Source organism: Gobio gobio (genome assembly GCF_949357685.1).
Source record: "Gobio gobio genome assembly, chromosome: 13".
NCBI lineage: Eukaryota > Metazoa > Chordata > Actinopteri > Cypriniformes > Gobionidae > Gobio > Gobio gobio.
In genome coordinates, this window is record NC_137106.1 from 28,145,264 (window position 1) to 28,171,953 (window position 26,690).

The window sequence follows — 26,690 nt, forward strand, 5'->3', positions numbered from 1 at the left end:
CGTGCCATATATGAGTTACAATTATTGACATACGATGCCTGTAATTTAATGTACCGATTCCGACAGGATTGAGAACTCTGGAGTTTTTAGTGAGATGGGAGGGTTTGTTGTCTGGATTTGGGTGTTAATGGAAGGTCATGTGCTCTGGATACATGCGTCATGAAACCCATTGAAATAAACAACTTGTATATCACTTTCCTAAAATAATTGCCCATGTCATTTGACTTGTCAGGAAGGTGACGATATGTGATTTAATAATACAATTGTAATGATTTGTTGTTGTAATGACACAGTGGCGTAACTTTGCTTTGAAAAGTGGTGGGGACAGTGCCGCCGATCCCATTACGCGCATCACGCGCTGCGTAGGGCACAACAACAGCCCGGGAGTCTATGCCCAAGACCAACCTAAAAAATGGTTTGCATTCAAACAAAAATGCAGTATTGCAGTAAGAAATATAATTTTAGCACTATAATTTTTATTTATATATCCGTATCAATTTGATAAATAAAATTATAATATTGGCAGTCATTTGCCAGTGGATCTTTGATTCAACCGATTGGCTCTTTACTTAGAAGGCGGGACACATTCATTACGCGTTGCAGTTTCTCCCATTCATAAGTAACCGCACCCGACCGTCTTTCTATATAGTATTTTGACTATATATGAGTTTTCAATTCCTGTGTGCTCATTTGTCATGAAAAATATCTGTAAGTTTGGCACATTTGGCTGCGTCATCCTCCAATGCCTTTCTTTTTTTTAACTTGCCTTTTTCAGCTCCCCCTGGCATCTTTTTACTATCCATTTTATTCTTCGCGATTAGCTTACGCTCCCCACATCATTAAATGACGTTTTTTTTTTTTTTTTTTTTAATGACAACGACCTGAGTAGGCTACACTCGACGCACTTCAGTTTAAAGAGAAAGAGAGCGCGCGCTCTGACAACAGAAAGCGGCACTTTTTAATGCACGGTCTGATGCGCTGATTTAAATTCAAATCTAGTGTAATGTGCTGTGTTGTTATATCAGTCACACAGTAACTTAACACATATAGACATACAGAGAAAACGAAGAGAAAGCAGCCGAGTCTGCCGGCCCAATTTATGAGCGGAAAGAGCTGCCCACCGGGAATTCTCCCGATTCTCCCGATGGCCACTCCGGGCCTGCATTCTATGTACTAAAAAGAAAGACGCTTTCAGCCTTATCAACGGCCGCGGAAACAGGCCATGGTTTCAATCCATTCCCGGCGTTCTTATTTTGCTTCCGATGTATTAAATATAGGCCTACAAGCAATTAGTTTATGAAACCTTGATCAAAATTAAAATACAATTAACTTTTCATCATCAACATATACAAATTAAAACAATAATATAATAGGCTAATATTTAAAGATATAGCCTAACTATGAATCTAAATAGGTTATGTTTTGTTTGTAGCCTTCTCCACTCGTTTCAAAAATATATATATTTTTTTATCAAACGCAAAGTTTTTAATTTCAAATTTAATTACTAAATTCAGTTCATATTTCCAACAAACGAAATTCCGAGCCAAAATAACGAAGTGGTAAAAAACCCCCCTGCAAAAATGAAAAATATTAAAGAATTCGCAGGCGCTTTCGTCGGCATGAGTATAGGCTAAAAGATGCGCAATATGTCTGGAGACATGGAGTGGACATGATTTCTATTGAGTGTTGTTTTGCAGAAATCATTTCTTGTGAATTTCGTTTTCTATAAATTGTATTTTAATTTTGATCAAGGTTTCATAAACTAATTGCCTGTATATTTAATACATAAGCAAAATAAGAACGCCAGGAATGGATTGACATGCTTAACGAACCCACTGGCCTGTTTCCGCAGGCCGCGGCCTTTGAGTAGCCTAATGCTGAAAGTGTCTTTGTTTTTAATACATTTCTAGAATATATGTATTACAGTAGCCTTTAGCATACAATATATTACAGTAGGCCTGTTTTGATATTTTTGCACCGGGGTCCGTAATTTCTAGGTTAAAGTTATGCCACTGATGTTAACATGAGCGGTCCATGGCACCTGTTACCCGTAACGAAGTGGTAAAACTTTGAGTTACCACCATGCAATTTCAAACATTTCGCTCGTCTCTGTATGTGGCAGGCTGGCAGCAATGCGTCACAATAACCTGGCGTATGTAACAGTCGATCATTCTTTACAGATGATGGTGTGTTTGGACAGAAGACGAGTTCTTTATTAAACTCATAAAAAACAATAGAATATAAAATGCCACAATTTATCAAGACCTTGAAGCAGATAAGAGAGAGAAACACCCAGAAACACCTCATGCCGCTCAAGTATAAGGGGCTTTCCTTGCCATCAGTGCTTGAATAACACACGCGTGCGGTGGCTGGGATACACGTAAACCTACAACGTAAACAACATACGTGGCATAATATTTGGAATGATTTATCACGTGAGGAAAAAAATTGTTTTAGTCGCATAACATCAGTTAATGGAAACGCTGTCATTTCGCAATATTTTTTTTTATCGACTTAGGAAATATGGAAAAAGTTTTGTGCAAATCTGTAATGGAAAAAAAGCTTCTGACCGGCGGAAACATTTGTTAAATGAATGAATTACGATTTGTAGATCGTGCTTTTGCTTTAATACACACCTTCCGCAATCTATTTTTCAATTACTTTTAAAAAGTGGTGGGGACAATATCGAGCCTGGCAAAAAGTGGTGGGGACATGTCCCACCCGTCCCACCCGTCAATTACGCCTATGTAATGACAGCATACAGAAGAAGGAGTGAGAATCCAAACACAGTTTAGATACAAGTATTATCCAAGGTCATAGACCATACCAGGCAGGGTCAAGCACATATAATCAGTCCAAACACACAACATACACTCCAAGGAGGGAGACAGTAACAGGGAATCCCAGATCAAACATAAAGAAAACAAGAACTGCTTGAAATGCCAAGGGAGAGTGTCAATCAAAACAAACAAGACTTCATAAAGAATGCAGGGCAAACGACATTTAAATAGACAGGGTAATTAACTAAAATCCTTCGGATGAGACGTTAAATCGAGGTCTTGACTCTCTGTGGTCATTAAAAATCCCAGGATGTCCTTCGATAAAGAGTAGGGGTGTAACCCCGGCATCCTGGTCAAATTTGCCCATTGGCCTCCGTCCATCATGGCCTCCTAATCATCCCCATATACAATTGGCTTAATCACTCTGTCTCCTCTCCACCAATGAGCTGGTGTGTGGTGAGCGTTCTGGCGCAATATGGCTGCCGTCGCATCATCCAGGTGGATGCTGCACATTGGTGGTGGGTGAGGAGATTCCCCCTTCTATGTAAAGCACTTTGAGTGCCTAGAAAAGCGCTATATAAATGTAACAAATTATTATTATTATTATTATTATTAAAAAACAAGACACAGGTGAAACCGGTTAACTAATAATGAGCAGAGGATACTGTGAAAGGAAGTCCGGGAATAACAGAGTCTATGGAAGCGAGGCTGCCATCTGCTAGTACTTAAGGGTACAGCAGCTGACAGATGTAACAACAATATTTAATAGAATGTATATAATTAAGGGATTTAATTAATGGGGATTGGACTGCTTATTGATTTATGTCAGATGAAATGGCAAAAATTTGTTCTGTATTTTCCAGAAAAAGTTGTACATCACTGTCACATTGGGTCAAAATTGTATTGATGAGAGAAAAAAACACATTTAAAGGTGCACTATGTAACATTTTCTCAGTAAAATATCCAAAAACTACTTGGCCAGTGTTATATATTTTGTTAATTTGAGTACTCAGAATATCCCAAATGTTTCCAACTATTTGTTAATCGTGAGAAAATTGCGGACTTGTGTGGGAGTCGCTTGTCAATGGCGTCATATCTACGCTTTGATCTTACTGCAGTGTGCAACAAATGTCATAGCAGCCGCCGAGCAAACACAGAGAGTAACGCCATAACATCATTTTCAACACACTCAAATGTATCTAATATGATAAAAAGAGCTGCGTTACCTCATACTCATGACCGGAAAAGCAGAAGTGGCGCCGGCGACTGTGGCATAATAAAAGTCCTGCTGCTCGTGAGGCGTGTGTACCGCTCTTCTTATTAACAATCGCTCCTGCGGCCTCGCTCAGCTCCCACAACACTCGGTCCGGCTCTGCTTCATACTACAGTAACGTTAATAATCGCATCCATGAACATGATTTCTGCCCGAGTCCTATCCCGATTCTTTTCCACCGGCTGTGAGGTGAAGACCACACGTCCCAAGATTCTGCGTTAAACATGGCATGGCGCCTTTGTTTTGAATAGGCGACCTCGAGTGGACGGAAAAGTTACATAGTGCAGCTTTAAGTTGCATCAGTGTATAAGTCACAATTTATTATTACATTCAGAACGAATGAAAAATACCAGTAAATAAAATTATAAACGCATTTTATTTCCCCTCACTCCACAGCAAATGCTTTTGAATTGAACAGTATTCAGCATAGAACAGGAATGAAAAATAAATGAAACAAACGCACATTATGATAAACATCCTTTATTATAAATGCAAGCCTAAACAAATGTATTCAAAGCAAAACTGAGACTTTCTTTTAAGTTTAAGTTCAATTACTGAAAATAATTTAATCGTTTTAAATTTAGTTAATACCATCACTGTATATAATATACCATAACATAAAATTGAACTGCATTGAATTCCATTCCATTGGAATGGAATCAAAAGGCCAATTCACACTGCGCCAACAGACATTTTGACAGTGTGTCAGTGTGTTACACCCCTGTGGCCGTCTGTTGCCTTTGGTCGCCGCTTGTTTTAGCTGATTGAACCTGTTGTATTGAACAATCTGGTAATTGTTAATGTTGGTTGGCATCTTTCGGTGCAGTGTGTATTGGCCTAAAGTCTGAAAAGCTAAACATTTTTTTTACTGCCCATCATGGTACACTATGTAATTTTCTCTGCCCAATATCTGCAGATTGGCTATGATATACGACAGCTAGTGTCAACTCCCTCTGACTGCAAATTGGGGCAAAAATCTGGGCAAAAGTTGTGTAGTGTATTCCAGCCTTTAGTTGAATCTGTAAAGCTGTATAAACTAATGGGCTGCTGGGAAGCACAATTAGGGCAAGCGTTGGCACAGTCCGAAGAGTCTCGACCATCTGCCCAAAATACTCCAGTACACACACAGAACTGGGTCAGAACTCAGTCCCACTGCTCTCATGTTGGTTGAGCACAGCTGTGATCTGTTCAAACAAAAACTTTTGATAAAGAATGCATTGGTGGAACTCCCATGTGTTAAATAGTTTTGTTATAAATCTTATGACATTTTTGTCAAAATCCTGTTTCTCTTTCTCTCCCTGCTTTCATTCTTCTATATGTTCTCCAGCGGAGTTATTCGACAGGCCGGAGGTGACAGACATCAAGTTCCTTTTCCTGGTGGGTGGATTCGCAGAGTCTCCACTGCTGCAGCAGGCGGTTCAGAATATGCTTCAGGGCCGTAGCCGAATTATTATTCCGCATGATGTGGGCTTGACCATCCTCAAGGGGGCGGTGTTGTTCGGCCTGGATCCCAGCGTCATAAAGGTGCGGCGCTCTCCGCTCACTTACGGCGTTGGCGTCCTTAACCGTTTTGTAGAAGGGAAGCACCCGCCTGAGAAGATGCTTGTGAAGGACGGTACGCGCTGGTGCACCGACGTTTTCGATACGTTCATCTCGGCAGATCAGTCAGTGGCGCTGGGTGAAACAGTAAAACGCAGCTACACGCCGGCAAAGCCGTCACAGCAGGTGATTGTCATCCACGTATACTGCTCAGAAAAAGAGTCGGTCAGTTTCATCTCGGACCCAGGTGTGAAGAAGTGCGGTACGCTGAAGCTGGATGTGAGCGGTACTGAGAGTCCAGCTGCACGAAGAGAGATCCAGACGCTCATGCAGTTCGGAGACACTGAGATAAGAGCCATGGCTATTGACGTGGCAACCTCTCGCAGTGTCAAAGCTGGCATTGATTTCCTTAGTCAATAGAAGAAGATGAGGGATGAGTAGACGACACTGCAGAAACTCCGTATTTTAGTCATATTTTCCAGTAAAATATCCACACATTTGTTGCTTTTAAAATGGCTTTTAAAAGTTTCTGAAAGAAATTAATACTTTTATTCCCCAATTATGCATGCGTCGATCAAAAGTGACAGTAAAGACATTTATAATGTTACGAAAGATCAAGCAGAACAACAAGAAATGTTGCCAAATCAGCACATTAGAATGATTTCTGATGGATCATGTGACGCTGAAGACTGGAGTAATGATGCGGAAAAATCAGCTTTGCCATCACAGGAATAAATTACAAATTCAAAGTAGTAATATTAGTAATATTTTTACAGAATTACAGAATTTTTACTGTATTTCTGATCACATAAATGCAGACTTTTCAAAGACATTACAAAATGTACTGACACCAAACTTTTAAACGCTTGCGTATTGAATTACATTTATTTGCAAATAGTTTGAGTTTCTTGTTATAAACATTACCCACTAAATTGTAGATGTGTACTTACAAGAAACAAAACAAAAATGATTTCAAGATTAATTCTGTGAAAAATAGTCTTAATATCTAAGTTTTGCTTAAGTAAATATTTCTTGTTTAAAGGATGTGTAGATATTTTGACTGGAAAATAAGACAAAATACTGATTAAAAATAGTTTTGCAGTGTAGAAGGATAGAGGAAAGAAAGAGAAAACTAAAAATAGAGATTGAGCGAGAGATGAAGTTTGTAGGTTTGGAGTCTCAACTAATGCACCGTGTGACATTCGCTTAAATAATTGTGCCATTCATGTTCTTTTATTTTCCTGATACACAACTGAACTCAATTTAAGAAAGAAATGAATTTCTCATATTTGGCCAAAGTTGAGTTCTTTCTGTCATTTTGACCAATGCTCACTTCATCTACACTCAGTCCATTATTGTCTGTATGCTTCTATTGTAGTCTATTTGTATAGTCTGGCTATGGCTATTTTCTGCACAGAGATGCAAACTCTGCATGGATAGAGCCAAAATACAGCTGCGTATTGCTAGTAGTGCAATTTGGGATAGCACATTGTATTAACTTAGCAAGTCAAGTTCAGGTTAAGGCAGCTACATCAGTCTTATATACACATCATGGCAGAAATATAACACTGTTCTCTTACTAAATGTACTGCTTTGCTCTGAAACTCTGGCCTATTACCTCCAAGGCTCAGTCCAGAACCAGTTTATTCATTTAGGTTATGATGTGGAGGTAAAGCAGATGGTTTGGGCTGCTGGACTGGTGACCAATTTGTCAGTCTGAAACAGAAAGTCGATATGTTAGGACTAACTTTAAAAACCGCACCGTTCAGAATCACTGATCAAACCTGAGCTACACATCACAAAGGCGCTGATGCCCGTGACAAAATTACTGGCGGTATTTCACACTAGTGCTACGCGGCAAAACACAACATAAATCTCATCTTTTTTGTTGTTCTTATGTCTCATGCTCTTGATTTATCTTTTTTGTGTTTCTTTTTTGCATGTCTCAAGGCATTTTAGGAGTTCTGGACACTTACGCCAATTCGTTTGTCCCAAAATTCAGCATATCTTTTCATATTGTTGATCAGTATGTCACTCTAAGCAGAATGAGAAAGCATAAATCCTAGAATGTGAATTTGAATCATCATTTGAAGTGGCAGTGACAGAGAAGCCGCTAGCTGCACATACAACATGATTTGAAAGGATAGCCATCGCTATATGCTAGTTGCCTTTAATCCTGCTCTTATAGAAAGAGAAGCCACTGATTTTTTTTTTCTCCTGTTTTTATTTTGTATTTTTATTTAGGAGATTATTTTGGAGAATATGTGACGAATGAAAATGTTTATTTCTGTATATACAGTATTTAAAGATATTGTACAGATTTTTAGCATCGTTTTAGCATTAGCGGCTTTATGAGCAGTGTGTGTATGCAGGCCTTAAGAGAACACATTCTTTCTTCCACTATCACCAGCCATCACATGGATACTAAATTCAGATATTACCCTAATCCAAACATGACCACAAAAACTGAAACTTAATACCATTCCCAAAACCATAATTCCATTTGAAATTCACTCTTTATCTTAACCCAATACAATACTTGCAATTCCCATTTCCCAATCTCAAATGCAGCTTTGTGAATTGCCTGCGTTGCTCTATTTTTAGTATCACAAGACTTGAAAACCTTTGACCTTAACAGCTTCACGCGCAGTTATCTTTTGAAATGAGACGTGTAACATTGTGGTATATTTTGGTTTGGGGAAATGAGGTGACTGATAGTTTATGGTGTGTATGTGGTCAAATCTTATACCACAAATCACAGGCAATAGTGGTGCTTTTGGTTTGGAAGATACTGAGATAAATGCAACGCTAAAAAATGAAAGCAATAAAGATATCGCAATGTGACGTTCCACATTTTATTCCCACTTGCTCCATCATGCTATTCAGCCAGTGTGAAGTCTGTGTGTCAAAGCTTTAGCTGCAAAATGATAATGTTGCTATGAAATTGTATTAATCAACATTTTTAGATCATTGAGGTGATGATAACTGAAAATTTTCATAATTTTGAAAGTCAGCATGTGGAAAAATATTCGTCAGCCAACTGCTTTTCTATAGATTTGCATAGCAATGTAAGACAAGAAGCACCAAATCAAACTTGCACAGGACAGTTAAAATTTGTGATAATAGCACAGATCCTGGATCAAAAACATGACGGATCAAAAGTTTTCCTCAAATCATACCGAGCATCTGCCAAGTGTGACCACAGATTGTGAATAAAATATCATCAAACAACATACTATCATTGAAAATGAAAAATGAAAAATAGCAAGCAACACACAGGATACAACGCTAAAGCTTCTCTAAATGTAATCTGGATTTGCTGCTCATGTGATTGTTAATTGCAAATAATTGCATATGCTCTGCACGATTCGCATGAGTGACCAAACATGAGAAATAAATATTTTTTTGGCTAGGTTCATTTAAATATTCTATTTTAAACTAAATAGATCTCTGGATACTTAAACCCAAGCTACCACAGATCACTCTTTCATCATTGGCTGTGCAAGGCAGTAGAAGGGATGTGATATATGCACACATAGGTTTTGCTCTGAGAGTATTGATAGGGTGAATGTTAAAAAAAAAAGAATCTTGTTCTGCTCGTTTAAAGTTTTGCACCATACTTGTTCATGGGCAGCTTTGCTATTATTATTTTTGTATTATTATTGATATCACAATGTGTAGCCTCTTTATAAAATGTAGTTATTGCTATGATATGCTTGTAAAATCACATAAAAAGCACTATCATTTTGTTTTTTTTGTTTTTTTTTTCAGTCTGAGATAAGTATTAAAATGCTCATCCCTGTTGGGGCGACGTTTGCTAAAATTTCACTGTGAATTAGATTTTGGTTTTCCGGCGTTATTTTATTTAACTGGGTTTAGCTATTAAGAAATGGACCAGGTCATAGGGTGTGAAAAAAGGAAAAGGAATTTCCCTGTTTGCTAGATTCTGTGCTTTAAATGCTTGAAAGTCACCTAGTCATTCACTTAGATCCAAGATGGCTGCTCACCCCTAGAGCTGACGCAGACTTTCACTCGCTGTGTAAACTCACAAACTATACCTACTGGGTTGTTTTTAATTATTGGATAAAGTGTCACTGCTCTTGCCATATGCTCAATCAAAAAAGATTTGCAGCTGTATTTCAATCAATGCCAAGTACTAACAGCCAAAATGTCATCCAATAAAAAGTATGTGTTATTTCAAACAAACCGGCCGAGTTGTGCTCCTTGTGTATGAAATGAGAGACCTTGTGCTAAAACATTCTTCTTTTTTAAATCGGAGAGAGGCTAATTCTTCAGTGAAATTCTTACTTAAGAGTTAAAAATGTCATTAATATTTCACGAACCTTGTATTTAATATTTCTTAGTTTAAAATAAAGGCTAAAATTGCATAAATTCCATTTATGAATGGAAGAAACACTCTTCCATGGAAATTGAAATCCCGCTTGTAAATCACCCATTTACTAGAATGAATATGCACATTAATGAGGCTTCTGTATTGACATTTTATGGATAGTTTCAACACAATTTTACAAGGTGACGATTTCATGTTAAAACATATAAAGTCAACATGAAATCAATATATTTTTTAATGGAATATTGACATGTTTATTATAAATGATTTATCCATGCACATCATTATTTTATTTTAATTCAAAAGTCCCCTCATAATTAAAGTAACTTCCTCTCCCTCTTGCATCTTTTCTCTTCTCTGATGACGTGTTTACTTGTGCAAGGGCGGGACAACCCGTCACTCACATGACATCACAGTAAAACTACAATCATCCAATCAATTCCCCATGAAATCCCACCCTAGATTTTTTCTTGTTCGAGAAGCCACTTCATTCGAATACATGTCACAATATGGGAAGAAAAGACTATAGCAAATTCCATTTCATGCCGACTTTAAGGTCCACCCCTAAACCTAACCATCAGTGGGGCGTGAGTATGAAGTGTACACATGAGAGTTACAAATTGCCTCGAGTGTGATGGTAATTTAAGCTTACACAGCACAGCACATTTCATTTTTTCTAGATTAGAATTTTTATCCAAGCAAAAAAAAAAGTCATTTTCGCCAGGGTGTGTCATTAATATGGTCATCCAGTGAACTATAAAAGGAAATTAGATTAAGCTAAATTTAAATTAAATTAAAAAAAAATCAGGATGCTGCTTGTTTGAACTCTGACACACTGCTCAAAGTAATTTCTAAATGGTAAAAAGAAAAACAATTATAAATGTAGATTTTTGCTAACCTCCTGGAACATGTACAGGGGGATTTAGTCCGAGACCTTGACTTAACAGATCTCTTCCAGATGGAATTCATCATGGCAGTGTTTCTTCAGTCATGTACGTCCACTGTCCCTATTTGAAAAGAGTTATTTAATTGCAAAGCTCTTTTGCCATCAGTAAATTCTATCATTCTATACACAAATAAAAGCAATATTCTCACATATTTATAATTTAGTTAATTGACACATCAACTTAAAGTACATAATGGTGCCAGATTTTAAGAGTTTAGAAGCCGTTGTTAATTTCTATGGATCTGTCAAGAGTATATGCTTTTGTAAATAGAGGGAAAAGGGTCCTTCTTTTTTTGGTGGGGGGCTTCAGCAATGAGCTATGATGTATGAGACATTGAACTGTAACCTGTTCCATTCAGGAAGGTTTTTATACTCAGAAGTGGCCACTTAACTCTTGTGTCCTGCAAAGAATGACTGATTCGGTTTAAAAGAAAAATACCACTGTTTTCTTGTTCCAGCAAGAATATATAATTGCTGGATTATTTGAAATCAAGGACATCTTTAGACCGGGTTGACTGAGATTTGAGCGTACAGCTTATGAACAATTAAAACTCTTGAAGATCTCAGGGCCTTAACACACACTTCGACTCGGTATATAGCATTGCCACCTCTGTAACTACAAGATGGCGACACAAGAATCCAAGAAGACAGTAATTAACAGACACATTTAGATAGAAAAGCCATATTTGTCCATAGAACGATCATGATCTTTGGTACAAAAGATCAATTGTCAGTGTGAAGAGTGACAGATCTGCTGTGACTTGCCATGGTGCTTATTGTAGAATAATTTTTGATTAAGCAAAATATTAAATGGCAGCAAAATCAATACATCCAAGAGCATGCTTGGCCTACTCCGGCCTAAGAAAAACCCAAATATGTTAAAGTTCTCAATCCCCCTCTATTCAAAACCCCTCACACCAATAGCCTACAATGTGCATGTGTTGAACTAAACTCTGGCCTAACTTTAGGTAATAATTACTCAGCTTCGTTATTTATTAAAATCATTTCTGCATCGAGGTAATTCCTGGCATTCGACAAATAAAATCTGATGATATGAGGAGGAAGCTAATCCCCATTTGACTCTTAAGGCAAGGAACATTTTGAAAGAGTCAACACTGCCCCCTAGTGTCTTTTATATGTGTAGACACGTGACTCGCCAGTACATTTTTTTATTAGAAAATGATTTAGAAATAAATTTAAAAAAAATGTATAATAATAATAATAATATAATATAAATAATATGTCATTATAAATATATTTAAGCTACTATATATTTTTCTATATTAAAACAAAAACACATACTACTTTTGATATTTAAAATGCTCTGTGTATAGAGCTAATTGACATTTCAGGAGTACACGGAACAAAAGAACCGGGCGCGTGAGGTAGGACCTAGTTTAATATCATTCACTGTCCATTTGTAGGTCCTTTTTCCAGGACTGAGAGAGTACTTTACTTGCCACTAAAACATCATCCTCACTAGTCCCCGCCCATACGCGGCAGGTAAGTATTAATAAAAGGATTTTGTTATGAAAACCCAGCAATTATAGTTAGACTCAAGCACCCTCGTCCAGGATCCCACCCCATCTGAATATGAGTCTAAACGCAAAGCACTTCTGATTCAATTTGTACAAGCGGCAGGGGTGTATGTGTTATTTTAACAGAGGAGGGAGTGGAGGACCACTCAACTTCAAACAGGACAGGGTCTCTCTGTGAATTTGTGTGAGAGAGATTTAGGAAGCTTACCAAAGAGGTGAGATCATCAGAACGGCACATCAGTCAGAATTGGGCTGGTTGCTAGGGTGATAGTGAGAGGGTTGTGTAGCTCTGTGAAAATGCCCCTTCAGAGGTACCGCCCACATACGGCTCTGTCACCAACAGAATCATGATCCGCAGAAGTGGCCGCTTGACACATTTTCAGCATTGTGAAGCATATGTTCCTCGCCCCTCTGTCAGGTAATTATTTTATTGTCTGGTTATTTTATTTCACAATTTACCGATACAAGGGCCTTAAAACTGAGATGACAGCTGAAATGATTTACCTAGGCATCAGAAGTCAAGTTACACATCATTAAAATGTATATAGGCCTACTGTATATGTCTAGTGGTGATCACACTGTCAGAACAGAGCTGGATATCATGTTCATCACAACATGATATTATCGTCATTACGATTTACTTAAAGGGTTAGTTCACCCAAAAATGAAAATTCTGCCATTAATGACTTACCCTCATGTCGTTGGACACCCGTAAGACCTCCGTTCATCTTCGGAACAGAAATGAAGATATTTTAGTGTAAATCTGATGGCTCTGAAAGGCCTCCATTGGCACAATGGCACGGTTCACTCTCAAGACCCTTAAAATGTACAAAGGACGTTGTTACAAAGTCCATCTCACTACAGTGGTTCTAAAATAACTTTATAAATCGGCGAGAATAGTTTTTGTGCGCAAAAAAACCCTAAATAACGACTTACATAGTGATGACGATTTCAAAACACGGCCTCATGAAGCTTCGAAGCGAAGTTAATAAGAAATTAACACTTTTATTCAGCAGGGCGCGTTAAAGGAATAGTTCACCCTAAAATGAGAATTCTGTAATCATTATAGGGCTACTCTTCCTCAACATTTTCAAAACCTGTGTGAGTTTCTTTCTTCATGCTGAACACAAAAGAAGATATTTGAAAGAATTTCAGTAACAGTTGATGGTCCTCATTGACTTCCATAGTAGGAAAAAAATACTATGGAAGTCAATGGAGACCATCAATTGTTTCTTTTGTGTTTAACAGAAGAAAGACACTCATAAAGGTTTTGAACAAGTTGAGGGAGAGTAAATGATCATTTTAGGGTAAACTATTCCTTTAACCTCTTAAGCTCTGGGACCATTTTTGGGATTTCCGCCTGAATTTGGCCTCCCCAAATTGAAAAGTTTCCCATACCCACACACGCTGATCTAAATACTTAATTTTAGTGTAATTTTAAAGGAAACCGTTTGAAGTTTCATAAACCACTGCTAAAAGTGATAAACATGTAAGTATATATTGTCTAAGCAGCAATAACTCCCCAACCCCCACACCCCACACTTTTTGTGTGTAGTGTGTAACTCAGGCCCTGTGTAGGCCTACTCTAGCACCCTGCAGACAGCGTTGGCTGTTTCCACTAGATTCCAGAAAATGTGCCATTTTGTATGCAAGATTTATACAAATGGATCTGAAGGGAAAGGTCATACCTCCATTCTGATTTTGAATAAATCTTCCATACATGATCCAGACAAACATCTTTTTTCCAGTATTTTCTGGAATATAGTGGAAACAGCCCAAACTGTCTGCAGTGTGCTAGAGCACACAGGGCCTGAGTTATACACTTTCAAAAATGAATTTATACCCCCAAAAAATCAAAAAGCGTCTCTTTTTTGGGGGGGGGTATTACAGCTCAGACAACATATACTTACATGTTTATCACTTTTAAGAGTGTTTTATGTAACTTCAAAGGGTTTCCTGTAAAATGACACCAACATTTTGAACTTAGACCACTGTATGTGGGTATGGGAAGCTTTTCAATTTGGGTAGGCCAATTCCAGGCGGAAATGGTACGAGTGTAATTTAGTTTAAATAAGTTACTTTGCAAAACAAATGCCAAAGTGACCCACATGGAAATAACCTATATGAGGATATATGTGCATATATATGAAACATATATGCAGTTTATATGCACATATATGCTGCATATATACAGAATATATGCACATATATGATAATATATACATATATGCTGCATATATGCCACATATAGGCAAAATGTAGGTGCAAATACAGGCAATATTGGTCTCCTTTATTTTATTTTTTTATTTAAATGTGCAAAATTTCAAGTATACAAACTGTACAAAAAACAAGAAAATATACAGTATGCCAGGAGGTATGTATATATATATATATATATATATATATATATATATATATACATTCAAACAATTTGCATGTAGTACAAATAGTTATTGTTTTAATAGTCGATTTGTTAATCGAAGCACTTGGTTAATGGTTTGCGGGATAAGTATTTATGAATGATTTTAAAAGATACTTTTTTTACCTTGTTTGTTTTTAGAAACTTATAAATAAATTAATTTAAAAAGATTTAAAAAAAAATTCTGTTCAGTTTTTTGTCTTATTTTTGTCCTTTTACTATATTTTTGTTCTTGTACTATTTGATTGTTCTTAAGTAAATAAATAATGTACATTTCTACATTATGGGCTTTTATTTATGTTGCCTAGCAGCTATCGATTTAAATAATTTTACTAATATAAAGGTGAACATATAGGTGTATATATATGTGCATATATGCACACATATATACGTGCATATATGTAGCTATATAGGTATATGGATGCACGTATATACAGGATGTACACATATATATATATATATGCGACGGCAGTGGCTCAGTGGTTCATGTAGGTTGTCTACAAACTGGAAGATTGGTGGTTCGATCCCCGGTTCCACCTGACCAAGTGCCGAGGTGTCCATGAGCAAGACACTAACTCCAGCTGCTCCCGACGAGCTGGATGGCACCTTGCATGGCTGACATTGCCGTTGGTGTGTCGCTATATAAATGCAGTCCATTTATATGTACACATATGTGCATATAATATAGGAAAACGGCCAATTTTATATATGTCACATATATTAAAAACCTATATCAAAACCTATATTAAAATATACCTATATTTATGTTCATATAGGTTATTTCCATGTGGGGATGCATATCTCCAGAAAGTAGAGACTCTACGCTTTCAAATGGTACCACATATGAGGTCAGAGCTCCTCCACGGACATTTAAAATGTAAAGTATATACATGATGATGTCATTCCGGACCCTGTGTACACTGATAAAAATCACATTGTTAAGAAAGATTTCTATTTCAAATGCTGTTCTTTTGAACGTTCTATTCATCAAAGATTCCTGAAAATAAGTGTCCCGACTTCCACAATGATATTAAGCAGCACAACTGTTTTCAGTTGTAACGGTGGTGACCCCCAAAACAACAATTCACAACTCAGTGTTCAAATAAATTGTTTTTGGTTTTTTACTCAAACTTGTTCGGGCGCCAGGCAGGTATAGGCCTGCCACCAAAAAACACAGGATAGTTTTTAATAACCACCCGTTACATTCAATAAACTCAAAATATTCAGTCTTTTGTTTTTCCAAGTTTTTACTCAAATGGGTTTACATAAACACCCACCACAAATAAGAAAAACCCTTTAAACTTAGTTTGATAAATATGAACAATACAGTCATAAACAAAAAAAAAACATCAACAACAAAATATATATAACTCATAAGGAACAAACAAAACAAAACAAAGACCAGATGAACAATTTCAGACCCCACTATTTATTCTCTTGGTTAGTGGTTTGCATTTAGACGTCACAGTTCATTCACATGCAATGTATTCACATGTCCATTTTAAACCCAAATTTGTCCATAAACAAAAACACTAATGAATAAGTAGTTTCGTAGAAAGGGTAATAGAATCACCACAACAAAAAAACAAAAATAAACCCAATCTGTATATGTTTGTGTATGTGTGCGTGTATGTATGTGTGTGCGTGTGGGTGTGTGTGGGTGTGTCGGAGAGAGAGCGCGTCAGTGCTCGATTGTTTGGGGAAATGAAAGGATTTTCGTCACTGACCCAAGTGCAGCTGATCACAGGGCTATTGAAGAGTGTCTAGGGACCGTAGTGGACTCAACGATGATCCTGGATACAACCAGCGTTCCCATTTGGATGGCTTAGCGATGCTTAGACGTGAAGGTAACTTTGCGCCAGTTCACAAGCTCGTGTAGCAGATCTGGAAACGTCCGGCCGACAGGAACACGAGCCACACTCCCCACGGTACCGGACTCGACTTCTCTCCCACCACTCACAAGTCAACTGTGTTCACTTGTGACGTCTCTTCCCCCTCCGGTGTGTGCGCTCCACCTTTATATTCACTTCCCTCCTTAATTGATATGCACACCTCCCTTTTACCGTTCGTGCAATGAAAGTGAAAGTAGAAGTGGCATCCGGATTTTTCCGTTCTGCCACACTCTCCCCTCCTTGAGAAGACAACGCATAGTTGAGAATTTTAAAATCCCAGGAAATCTTCATCCTCATCCGAGGTCTCATGGAAGAGTTCCCGGAGGTTCTCCAGAGTACGTTCTTCAATTTCTTTTGCAGTAGGGAAACAAGGTTTCATATTGCATACATGCACCGTGCGCACGTCTTCTCCTGTGGTTTCCAGCGCAACTTGATAGTTGAGAGGCCCCAACTGTTGAATTATCCGATATGGTCCCTTCCATTTTGGTGCCAGCTTAGCACTAAAATTACGTTGTGAACTAGATTGAGGGAAGTTTCTTACCCATATGCGATCTTTCTCCTGGAAGGAGACATCTCTTCTGTTTTTGTTATAACTTCTCAACTGTCTCGTTTGAGCTCTTTTGCAGTTTTCTGCTGCCTTTCTCTGTAGCTGGGACAACTGATGAACAACATCATATGAAGGACCAGAGGGAGAAAGGTGGTGTCCATGCAACAACTTGTCCACCGGACTCTGAAGTTTTCTGCCCAGATGGAGCTCAGCAGGCGTCATTCCAATTGTTTCCTGAACTGCAGTATTGAGTGCAAAACGAAACTCGGGAAGGTAGAGGTCCCAACCTTTGTGATTCTCTTCTATGAAGGAAGCTATCATACATTTCAGAGTACGGTTGACTCTTTCGGTCATATTCGTTTGCGGATGGTAAGCAGTGGTTAATTTGTGTGTGACATTCCACTTCGCACACAATTCCGTGAATACTGCAGAGACAAATTGGGTTCCTCTGTCAGACAGGATGTAATCAGGCACACCCCAACGAGTCAGCACTTCTCTTCGCCAGATTTCAGCAATCGTCTTAGCAGTGGCTTGCCGCATAGGAAATAGCTCGACCCATCGAGAAAAATAGTCAACAAAGACGAGTAAGTACTCCTGTTGTTTGGTGCTTTTTGGCAGTGGGCCCATTATATCTACTCCCAGCATTTCATTGGGTCGTGATGTAGTGATTGGTTGAAGTTTTCCTGCCATTTTTTTGTTATCACTCTTGAGAGTTTGACACTTTACACACCTCTTAACATGTTTTTTGACATCCGTCCACATGCCAGACCAGTAGGCAACGTCTTGTACTCTTTTATACGTCTTGAAAATTCCAAGATGTCCACTCATGGGATTGGAATGGTAGTACTGGAGAATGTTGGGTACAAGGCTGCTGGGAATGACAACACGGTAATGGACTCGGCCATCGCTCAGGTGAGTGGTGTGATACAATTTGTCTTCCAATACTGCATATTGTTCCTTCTCAGTGAGTTCATTCTTTGCTAATGCCTGAAATATTTTTCCAATTTCAGGATCCTGATGTTGTTCTTCCCAGATGCTTTCAGGGGTGATAGGAAACTCTGACTCCTCTTTCTGATTGGTGTACACACTACACCCAGGTAGGTAGTTCATTCGTGAAAGAGCATCAGGTGCTACATTCAACTTCCCTTTCCTGTACTCCATCACAAAGTCATATCTTTGTAGCCGAAGAGCCCATCTGATGAGTCGACTGGTTGTTTTTGTGGAACTCATCACCCATTGCAACGAGGAATGGTCGGTAATTACTGTGAACAGTCGAGGTTCTAGGTAATGCTGCCATTTATCCAGAGCCCATACCACTGCAAGACATTCCTTTTCGGTGGTAGCATAATTTGTCTCAGCTTTATTTAGAGTCCTACTGGCGTAAGCGATCACTTCCTCACCACCTTGTTCTTTCCGCTGAGTTAACACAGCACCCAAGCCAGTGTCGCTTGCATCAGTGTACACTGTAAAGGGGAGTTGGAGATTAGGGTGTCCAAGGATAGGTGGTGAGGTAAGGCATGCTTTTAGATACTCAAAAGCTTGTTGGCATTTTGATGTCCACTGAAATGATTGTCCTTTCTTTTTTAGGGTGTTGAGAGGCTCAGCAATCCTAGAGAACTCTGGCACAAATCGATGGTACCACCCAGCCAACCCTAGGAAGCGCTGGACTTCTTTAAGATTACGTGGAACTGGATAGGTGCGGATTGCTTCCACCTTGCTTGGGTCAGCGGTAATCCCCTGTCTGTTCACTACGTGACCAAGGAAGTTGATCTCCTGAAGACAAAACTTGCATTTTTTTAGGTTTAATGTCAACCCAGCTGATTGCAACCGTTGGAGGATGGTCTGGATGTGAAGGAAATGCTGGGTCATAGACGGGGAGTAAACGATGATATCGTCAATATAGACGAAACATATGGTTCCAAGCAATTCTCTTAGGACTATCTCCATCAGCCTTTGAAAGGTTGCTGGGGCATTTTTCAGACCAAAAGGCATCACATTGAAATGGTACAGCCCCCCCGATGTGATGAAGGCGGTCTTCGGCTTGCTCTCAGGTTCCATGGGTACCTGCCAATATCCGCTGTTAAGGTCAAGAGTTGAAAAAATGGCTGCACCAGAAAGCGACTCCAGGATCTCTGTGATATTAGGAATTGGATATGCATCACTCTCGGTGAGGGCATTGACCTTTCTATAGTCAACACAGAACCTGAGACTTCCGTCTTTCTTGGGGACCAAGACAACTGGTGAGGCCCATGCTGAATAAGAGGGTTCTATGAGGCCAGCTTTCAACATGTCTTCCATCTGTTCCTTTACTATGGCTTGCTTGGCAGGTGTGAGCCGATAGGGCCGTTGTTTAATGGGTACCGGATGACGAGTGTACAGGCAGTGCTGAAGAACTGTCGTACGTCCGGGTCGGCGGGTACACACTGTTTGATGGGACTCCAACAGGTGGCGTAGCTGAACTTCATCATTGTGAGGTAAAGTTGCTTCTCTCACTGCATTTGCAATTAAAACTTGATCCTCTGTGGTGGTAGTGTCTACATCTCGAGCTGCCCGTAGAGGTTGTGACGGAGGAACAGCACTTAGTAAGGAAAGATTCTGTTGGTACCCCTTGTATTTCCTTGGCTTTCTTTGGCATGGAACTCTACTTGTAGGTACACTCGCTTGTCCCAGTTGGAAGTAGTATTCCTCCTCCCGAGCACATTTGAATGAGTACTTCCTGTCTGCGACATTAAGTTGGAGGCCACTCAGGAAAATGAAATCTAATCCCAACACTGCTACATAAGTCAGGGATGTGGACGTAAGGACTACAGCTCGCATAGAAGTATTTGTGTCATGAAGGTTAATCTGCACATTTATCCACCCAAGTGGAACTTCAGCCTCGCCGTTTGCTAGGTATAGAGGCCCTAAGGTCCAGGGATGGAGACTCTCTTGAGGGTTAAGATCCTTCCATAAACTCTCATGTATAAGAGTATAGCTAGCTCCAGTGTCCACAATAGCTTTACCTTTCCAGGGCCCAATGGTGATAGGGACTACTAGCTGTTGGGGTACTGTGACCTGTTTGTGGTCAATAACCTGGTTCGTTTTCAGACTGAACGTGATAGGCGATGCAGTTGTGGCTGAGACAGTGTTGTTGGAGGGTAACCCACCCGGTTTTGGATTTTGAGGAGGTCGTTTGTTGTGAGAGGGTTGAGGCTGCTGGGATGGCTGACTTGAAAGGGATGTAAAATAAGGACAGTTCCCTGGGGAATGGTGTCCTTTACACCGCCAGCACTGAACTTGGGACTTGTCCACAGAGCGATTAACAGGAGGTCGTGGTGCCATAGACGGTTGTTTAGGGTGTATGCCTCCATCATACCGGAGTTGCTGCTCGAAGTCCTTTTCAAATTGATGACCCAACTTCACCAATTCTTCCACTGTAGACACACGACTGCGGAGTTGACTGGCGAGGTGAGGTTTGATATTTTTTAAAATCATTTTTACAATTTCACATTCTGTTAATGTGCTCTTCCATCTTTTGCACAATGCTCGGTAGGAGAAGGCAAAATCTCTGATAGGTTCTCGTTCTCCTTGAGTCCTAGTCCTGACTCGCTCTGCCAACTCATCTTCATAGTCCTCTGACAGGAAGGCGGAGAGGAAAGCTGCTTCGAATTCAGTCCAGGAGAAAATGGAAGAGCGAGCAACTTCCCACCAGTCACGTGCAGTCCCGTGTAAGACGGTGCGAAAAGTAGCCAGAAGATCCACATCCGACAAAGGGTGTAATGCCAAAAAATCCTGACATCTAGTTAAATAACTTAACGGATCTGCATCATCGGATGGCCTTCCAAATGTGGGGAATGTTAGTCGAAGATGATCACTTTTTGCTGCCGTAGCAATGGAAGATGTGGTGGTGTGCACTTCTGGGCTGGGTGGTGAGGAAAGGGAAACTGGTGTGGATAAGGATACCTCTTTTGGTTGATCCATCATCTCTTTTCTTTCAGTTTCAAATTGTTTTGTCAGGTCTGATTGGAATTTTTGAGTGTTAGTGCTAAGCTCTGCCACTTCCTTTTTACATTGATGAAGTTCTTGGTAGAGTTCATCTTGACTAGTCTGCAGGTTCTTGCGCATGACTTTCAGATCCTTTTGAATTTCTACCTGAAGCTGTTCAACCAAGAAACGTACCTCAGATACAAGGGCAGTCTTTACATTTGTCAGTTCATCAGCAATCATAAGTTTGGTAGCTTTGGTCCACTGATCCATCTCGCTTTCCACATATTGTTTGTTTTTAGAGATGCACTCGAGTAACTGTTGCTGGTTGTCCGCCATCTTAGTTACCACATTGGAAAGATCTGTTGTATGTTGAGCAGCCTTGTCCTTTACCTCCTGGGTAAGTTGAATAATTGCACTCCCCTGTTTTTGGCTAGACCCCTTTAAGAAGTCCAAATCTCCTTTTACCTGTTGGGTAAGGTGTTGTATCCCTCTGCCAGGTGTGGGAAGTTCACGAGGCAAATCCTGCAAATCCTGTTGTCCCACAGAAGATGGTGGAGAAGATTCAGGTGATGAGCAAAGCTGCATATGGTCTGCGCTGGGAGGTTCCCAAGTGAGGGTTTGTACTGGAGTGCTAACAGTCAAGGGGGAAGTGGCAAACCGCACACTGGTTCCGGTGGGGTCAGTTTGGGGCATAATAGGGGTGTAAGGGAAAAGGGTGATGGGGGCTGTTGCTGTCCACATGGGAGTTTCCACTTCAGGGACATCAATATCCACACAAATGGATGGAGATGGGGAAGGTGTGGAAGTCATGTTGATGGAAGTGTGAACTGTGTGTAACATAAAAAAAATCAGTAAATGGATAACTGGGTCTTTTTTTTAGGGGAAAAATAAACTGGGGCAAAATAACAAACCAGGGCAAAATAACAAACTACAATGTTCAAAAGGGGCAAAATAATAAACTACAAGGTTAAATAAACAGTTCCAACAACTTTTTTGAAATAACCCTTATGTAATTTCTTCAGAAGTTACACACTTGCCAATTTGCTCACACAATTGTTTCACCAAAAAGAGAAAAAAAACTTCAGTAATTTAACTTGATATAACAAGGATAACTCCTCACAGTTCAGTCAAACTATACGTCAGGCATTTGGGGACGTGTGTCATATACAATTTCCCCACAAATGAAAATTAAATGACAAAAATCCCAAAATCACAATAAACAGTTTTTTTTTTTTTTTTTTTTTTTTTAAACAATGAAATCAAAAGACATAAATCCCAACAAAGAGCAGTATTTCAGTTCAAACACAATCTCAGTGTTGTATTATTTGTAGTTAAAAGAAAAAACAATTTTTTTTTTTTTTTTTCAGACCAAGTTTAAATCATGATTCAGTTCAAGGTTCATAGTTCATGTTTCACATTCAGAATTCTTGATTTTTAATTCAAGTTTCACAGTTCAAGTTTCACAGTTCAAGTCCCTGTTCGGGCGCCACTCTGTAACGGTGGTGACCCCCAAAACAACAATTCACAACTCAGTGTTCAAATAAATTGTTTTTGGTTTTTTACTCAAACTTGTTCGGGCGCCAGGCAGGTATAGGCCTGCCACCAAAAAACACAGGATAGTTTTTAATAACCACCCGTTACATTCAATAAACTCAAAATATTCAGTCTTTTGTTTTTCCAAGTTTTTACTCAAATGGGTTTACATAAACACCCACCACAAATAAGAAAAACCCTTTAAACTTAGTTTGATAAATATGAACAATACAGTCATAAACAAAAAAAAAACATCAACAACAAAATATATATAACTCATAAGGAACAAACAAAACAAAACAAAGACCAGATGAACAATTTCAGACCCCACTATTTATTCTCTTGGTTAGTGGTTTGCATTTAGACGTCACAGTTCATTCACATGCAATGTATTCACATGTCCATTTTAAACCCAAATTTGTCCATAAACAAAAACACTAATGAATAAGTAGTTTCGTAGAAAGGGTAATAGAATCACCACAACAAAAAAACAAAAATAAACCCAATCTGTATATGTTTGTGTATGTGTGCGTGTATGTATGTGTGTGCGTGTGGGTGTGTGTGGGTGTGTCGGAGAGAGAGCGCGTCAGTGCTCGATTGTTTGGGGAAATGAAAGGATTTTCGTCACTGACCCAAGTGCAGCTGATCACAGGGCTATTGAAGAGTGTCTAGGGACCGTAGTGGACTCAACGATGATCCTGGATACAACCAGCGTTCCCATTTGGATGGCTTAGCGATGCTTAGACGTGAAGGTAACTTTGCGCCAGTTCACAAGCTCGTGTAGCAGATCTGGAAACGTCCGGCCGACAGGAACACGAGCCACACTCCCCACGGTACCGGACTCGACTTCTCTCCCACCACTCACAAGTCAACTGTGTTCACTTGTGACGTCTCTTCCCCCTCCGGTGTGTGCGCTCCACCTTTATATTCACTTCCCTCCTTAATTGATATGCACACCTCCCTTTTACCGTTCGTGCAATGAAAGTGAAAGTAAAGAAGTGGCATCCGGATTTTTCCGTTCTGCCACACAGTATTGATAATAATTAGAAGTTTCTTGAGCACCAAATTTCCTAAAGGTTCCATAGTTCACCCAAAAATGAAAATTCTGTCATTAATTACTCGCCCTCATGTCGTTCCAAACTCATAAAACTTCATTTTCAAAACACAAAATAAAATCTTTTTGATGAAATTTAAGAGATTTCTATCCTTCAGCTACGAAACTTTGACACTTCAAAAAGTTCATAAAGAGATCGTAAAAATAATCCATATTGAGTGGATTGGTCCAAAATTTCTGAAGAGACACAATCGCTTTATATGATGAACAGAATTTAGGCTTTTATTCTGATATAAACATTAATCAGCGAATATAAACAGAAGCTCAACCGAACCTGCTTGACGTGCAAGAACAAACCTCATTGGTTCTTGCAGAAGCTCAAATGTGCGTAACACACGAGAATGATCCTCATTGGTAACTTCTCGCACATCAAACGAACATCCAGATCTGATGTGTGCACTGATGAAAATTTGATTTGAAATTTTGACTAAACCACTAAATTCATATGGATGAGTTTTACGATCTCTTTATGAACTTTTTGAAGCGTCAAAGTGTCAGTTGCATAGCTGTCAATGGATGGACAGAAATAAGATTTCATCAAAAAGATTTTCATTTGTGTTCTGAAGAAGGACAAAAGTCTTAAGAGTTTGGAATGACGTGCGGGTGAGTAATTAATGGCAGAATTTTCATTTTTGGGTGAACTATCCCTTTAAGGATCACGTGACACTGAACCCTACTGTAATAATATTTCACAATATTGTTTAGTATGGTGACTGTATTGTATTTTTAATCAAATAAATGTCTCAGTGAACATAACAGACTTTCATAAACATTAAAAACATCTTACCAGCTCTAAACTTTTGAACGGTTTTGTATGTATTGGCCTATTTTAAATATACAGTGGCCCCAATAAGTATTTGGACACTTAAGTCACATTTGAAATGAATGAATTTCAATGCAGATATAAAATATCAAACCAAGTGGCATATGAAAACTGCAGTAATGGCTCAAAACTACAGTAACTTTAAAGCCATTAACTTCAGGTCATATAGTGTATTAACAAATTTCAATTTTGTAAAGTTTAATTTTATATTATAAATCAATAATGCAATTTGCTTTGATATATAGCTAATATAATATTTTTACATTTAGATTGTTTAAAAGTGTGACTTGTGTATCGAAATTTTTGAAAGTCTCTCTATTGTTTTACTTTTTTTTGTGAAATGTTCAGCTTGAAGAGCGTGCTTGCTTTCTTTAAAAAAAATAAAAGATAGATATTTCAGATATGAATGCAGTGATTTGCATTCATTCTTCAAGTGTGGCTAAAGCGTACAGCTCTTGACCACAGACCATTAAGGTTTACTAAGAATACCGAAATTGTGGCAAAGCCTGGACAAATCGTCCAGAAGCTTGTTTTCAAACTTTCCATTCTGCTATTCATCACGGGAACAGTGAAACATAGATGCTGTCATCCGGATATTTTTTTTTTGATAAGCCACTGTAATTACTGGAATCAGAGATCTGTGTTATCATTAGCTTTGTGCGCAATGAAGAAATAAGAAAAGATGAAGAGAACGAGTGACAGAGAGAGACGAGTGCGTATTTGTGGGCATTGAACCCCTCCTCTTCTCTTGCCACGGTTTAATTCAGATTCTAACACCATAATGCAGTTTTACTGGGAGCTGAAGCCTGCAGATTGTTCTGATGGGTATTGTGAGTTTTGATGGCTTAAATGAGTAAAAAGTCAGTGTGAATGCAAATGTACTTTGTTAGTGTCACCATGAAAATGGCAGCATGCCTTTTTAATGCCTTATTTTTACAGCTTTGATTATAGGTTGGGTATTCAAACAAGTGAATGAGAAAACAATGAGCAGGCAATCAGGACTTCATAAAGAGGAGAGCAGCATGGGACAGATTAATGAGAGTGCGTCACACACATACCCACTCAAGCAGCCTTTAGAAATGACACTCATGCTTGTGACATATTAAAAGAGGGCTTGCACTTTGAGCGGAGATGTGAAAAGGATCAGAGGACCGTTAACATGTAATTTAGAGCCCAATCTGACTGCTGTTTGCACAAAAGCAACAGAAATTCTGTCAGCATCAATATGGAGAGACGTTTCGCGAGTCACGTCGACCCTATCGCACAGACAGAGGCTTCAATGGACATGGATGGCTCATACACCCACATGTCACATACAACGGCGTTCAGATGAACAACAGTAACTGCTTTTAATTTGGGTGTTAAAAACAGTCTCAATGAGAAGAATGGCTTCAGGAGAGAAAAGCACTAGAGCTAATGGATGGGAGACATATGTTATTGACTGAGGATTATATGACCCTATAAATCATAAAATCAATAAGCATGTATTCATTCAGACTCTTTATTTAACTGCGTTCCGTTGGGGTTTGTGATATCACAAACAAAACTTTTTTTGGCTTAGAAACCATTGCAGCAATAAGTAAAGCTTAGAGTGAATATGTTCGCCATATGATATTGCACATTTGGTAGATGTGCCATTGAAGATGGCTACCACACTTTTAAAAGTGGGATATTAAACTAAATCATTCCAGGCAGGTGGGCCACTGGCAGGCTTTGTAAAAAGGCACAGAAAATGTGTGTCTTGAGAGTGTTGTCCACGTTAAAAGCCACCCTTTTAGTGTGCTTTTTTTGTGAAAGGGGTTGGGTAAAATTATTGCCCTGCTTCACAGTGAAACTGCAGACAGAACAAAGTGATGGTATACTGCCACCTTTTGCCCAAAACAACTCAAAACCCAACGCGAGAATACTGAGAGGTGACACTGTTATGAAAATCGAATCTACCTGCTCAAATATCGAATGCCAAAGCTGC

The 26,690-nt window shown here is 39.0% G+C and overlaps 1 protein-coding gene across 2 annotated transcripts in view; it reads left to right on the forward strand.

The window, feature by feature from the left end:
- Positions 1-9,359, forward strand: part of hspa12a (heat shock protein 12A) — a 62,699-nt gene extending 53,340 nt beyond the window's left edge. For both annotated transcript variants that reach the window (XM_079833079.1, XM_079833080.1), the window contains exon 12: positions 5,381-9,359. In XM_079833079.1, coding sequence (XP_079689205.1) covers positions 5,381-6,012 — 632 coding nt within the window. In that variant the 3' untranslated portion in view covers positions 6,013-9,359. The remainder of the gene's footprint in view (positions 1-5,380) is intronic.
- The last annotated feature ends 17,331 nt before the right edge of the window (positions 9,360-26,690 follow it).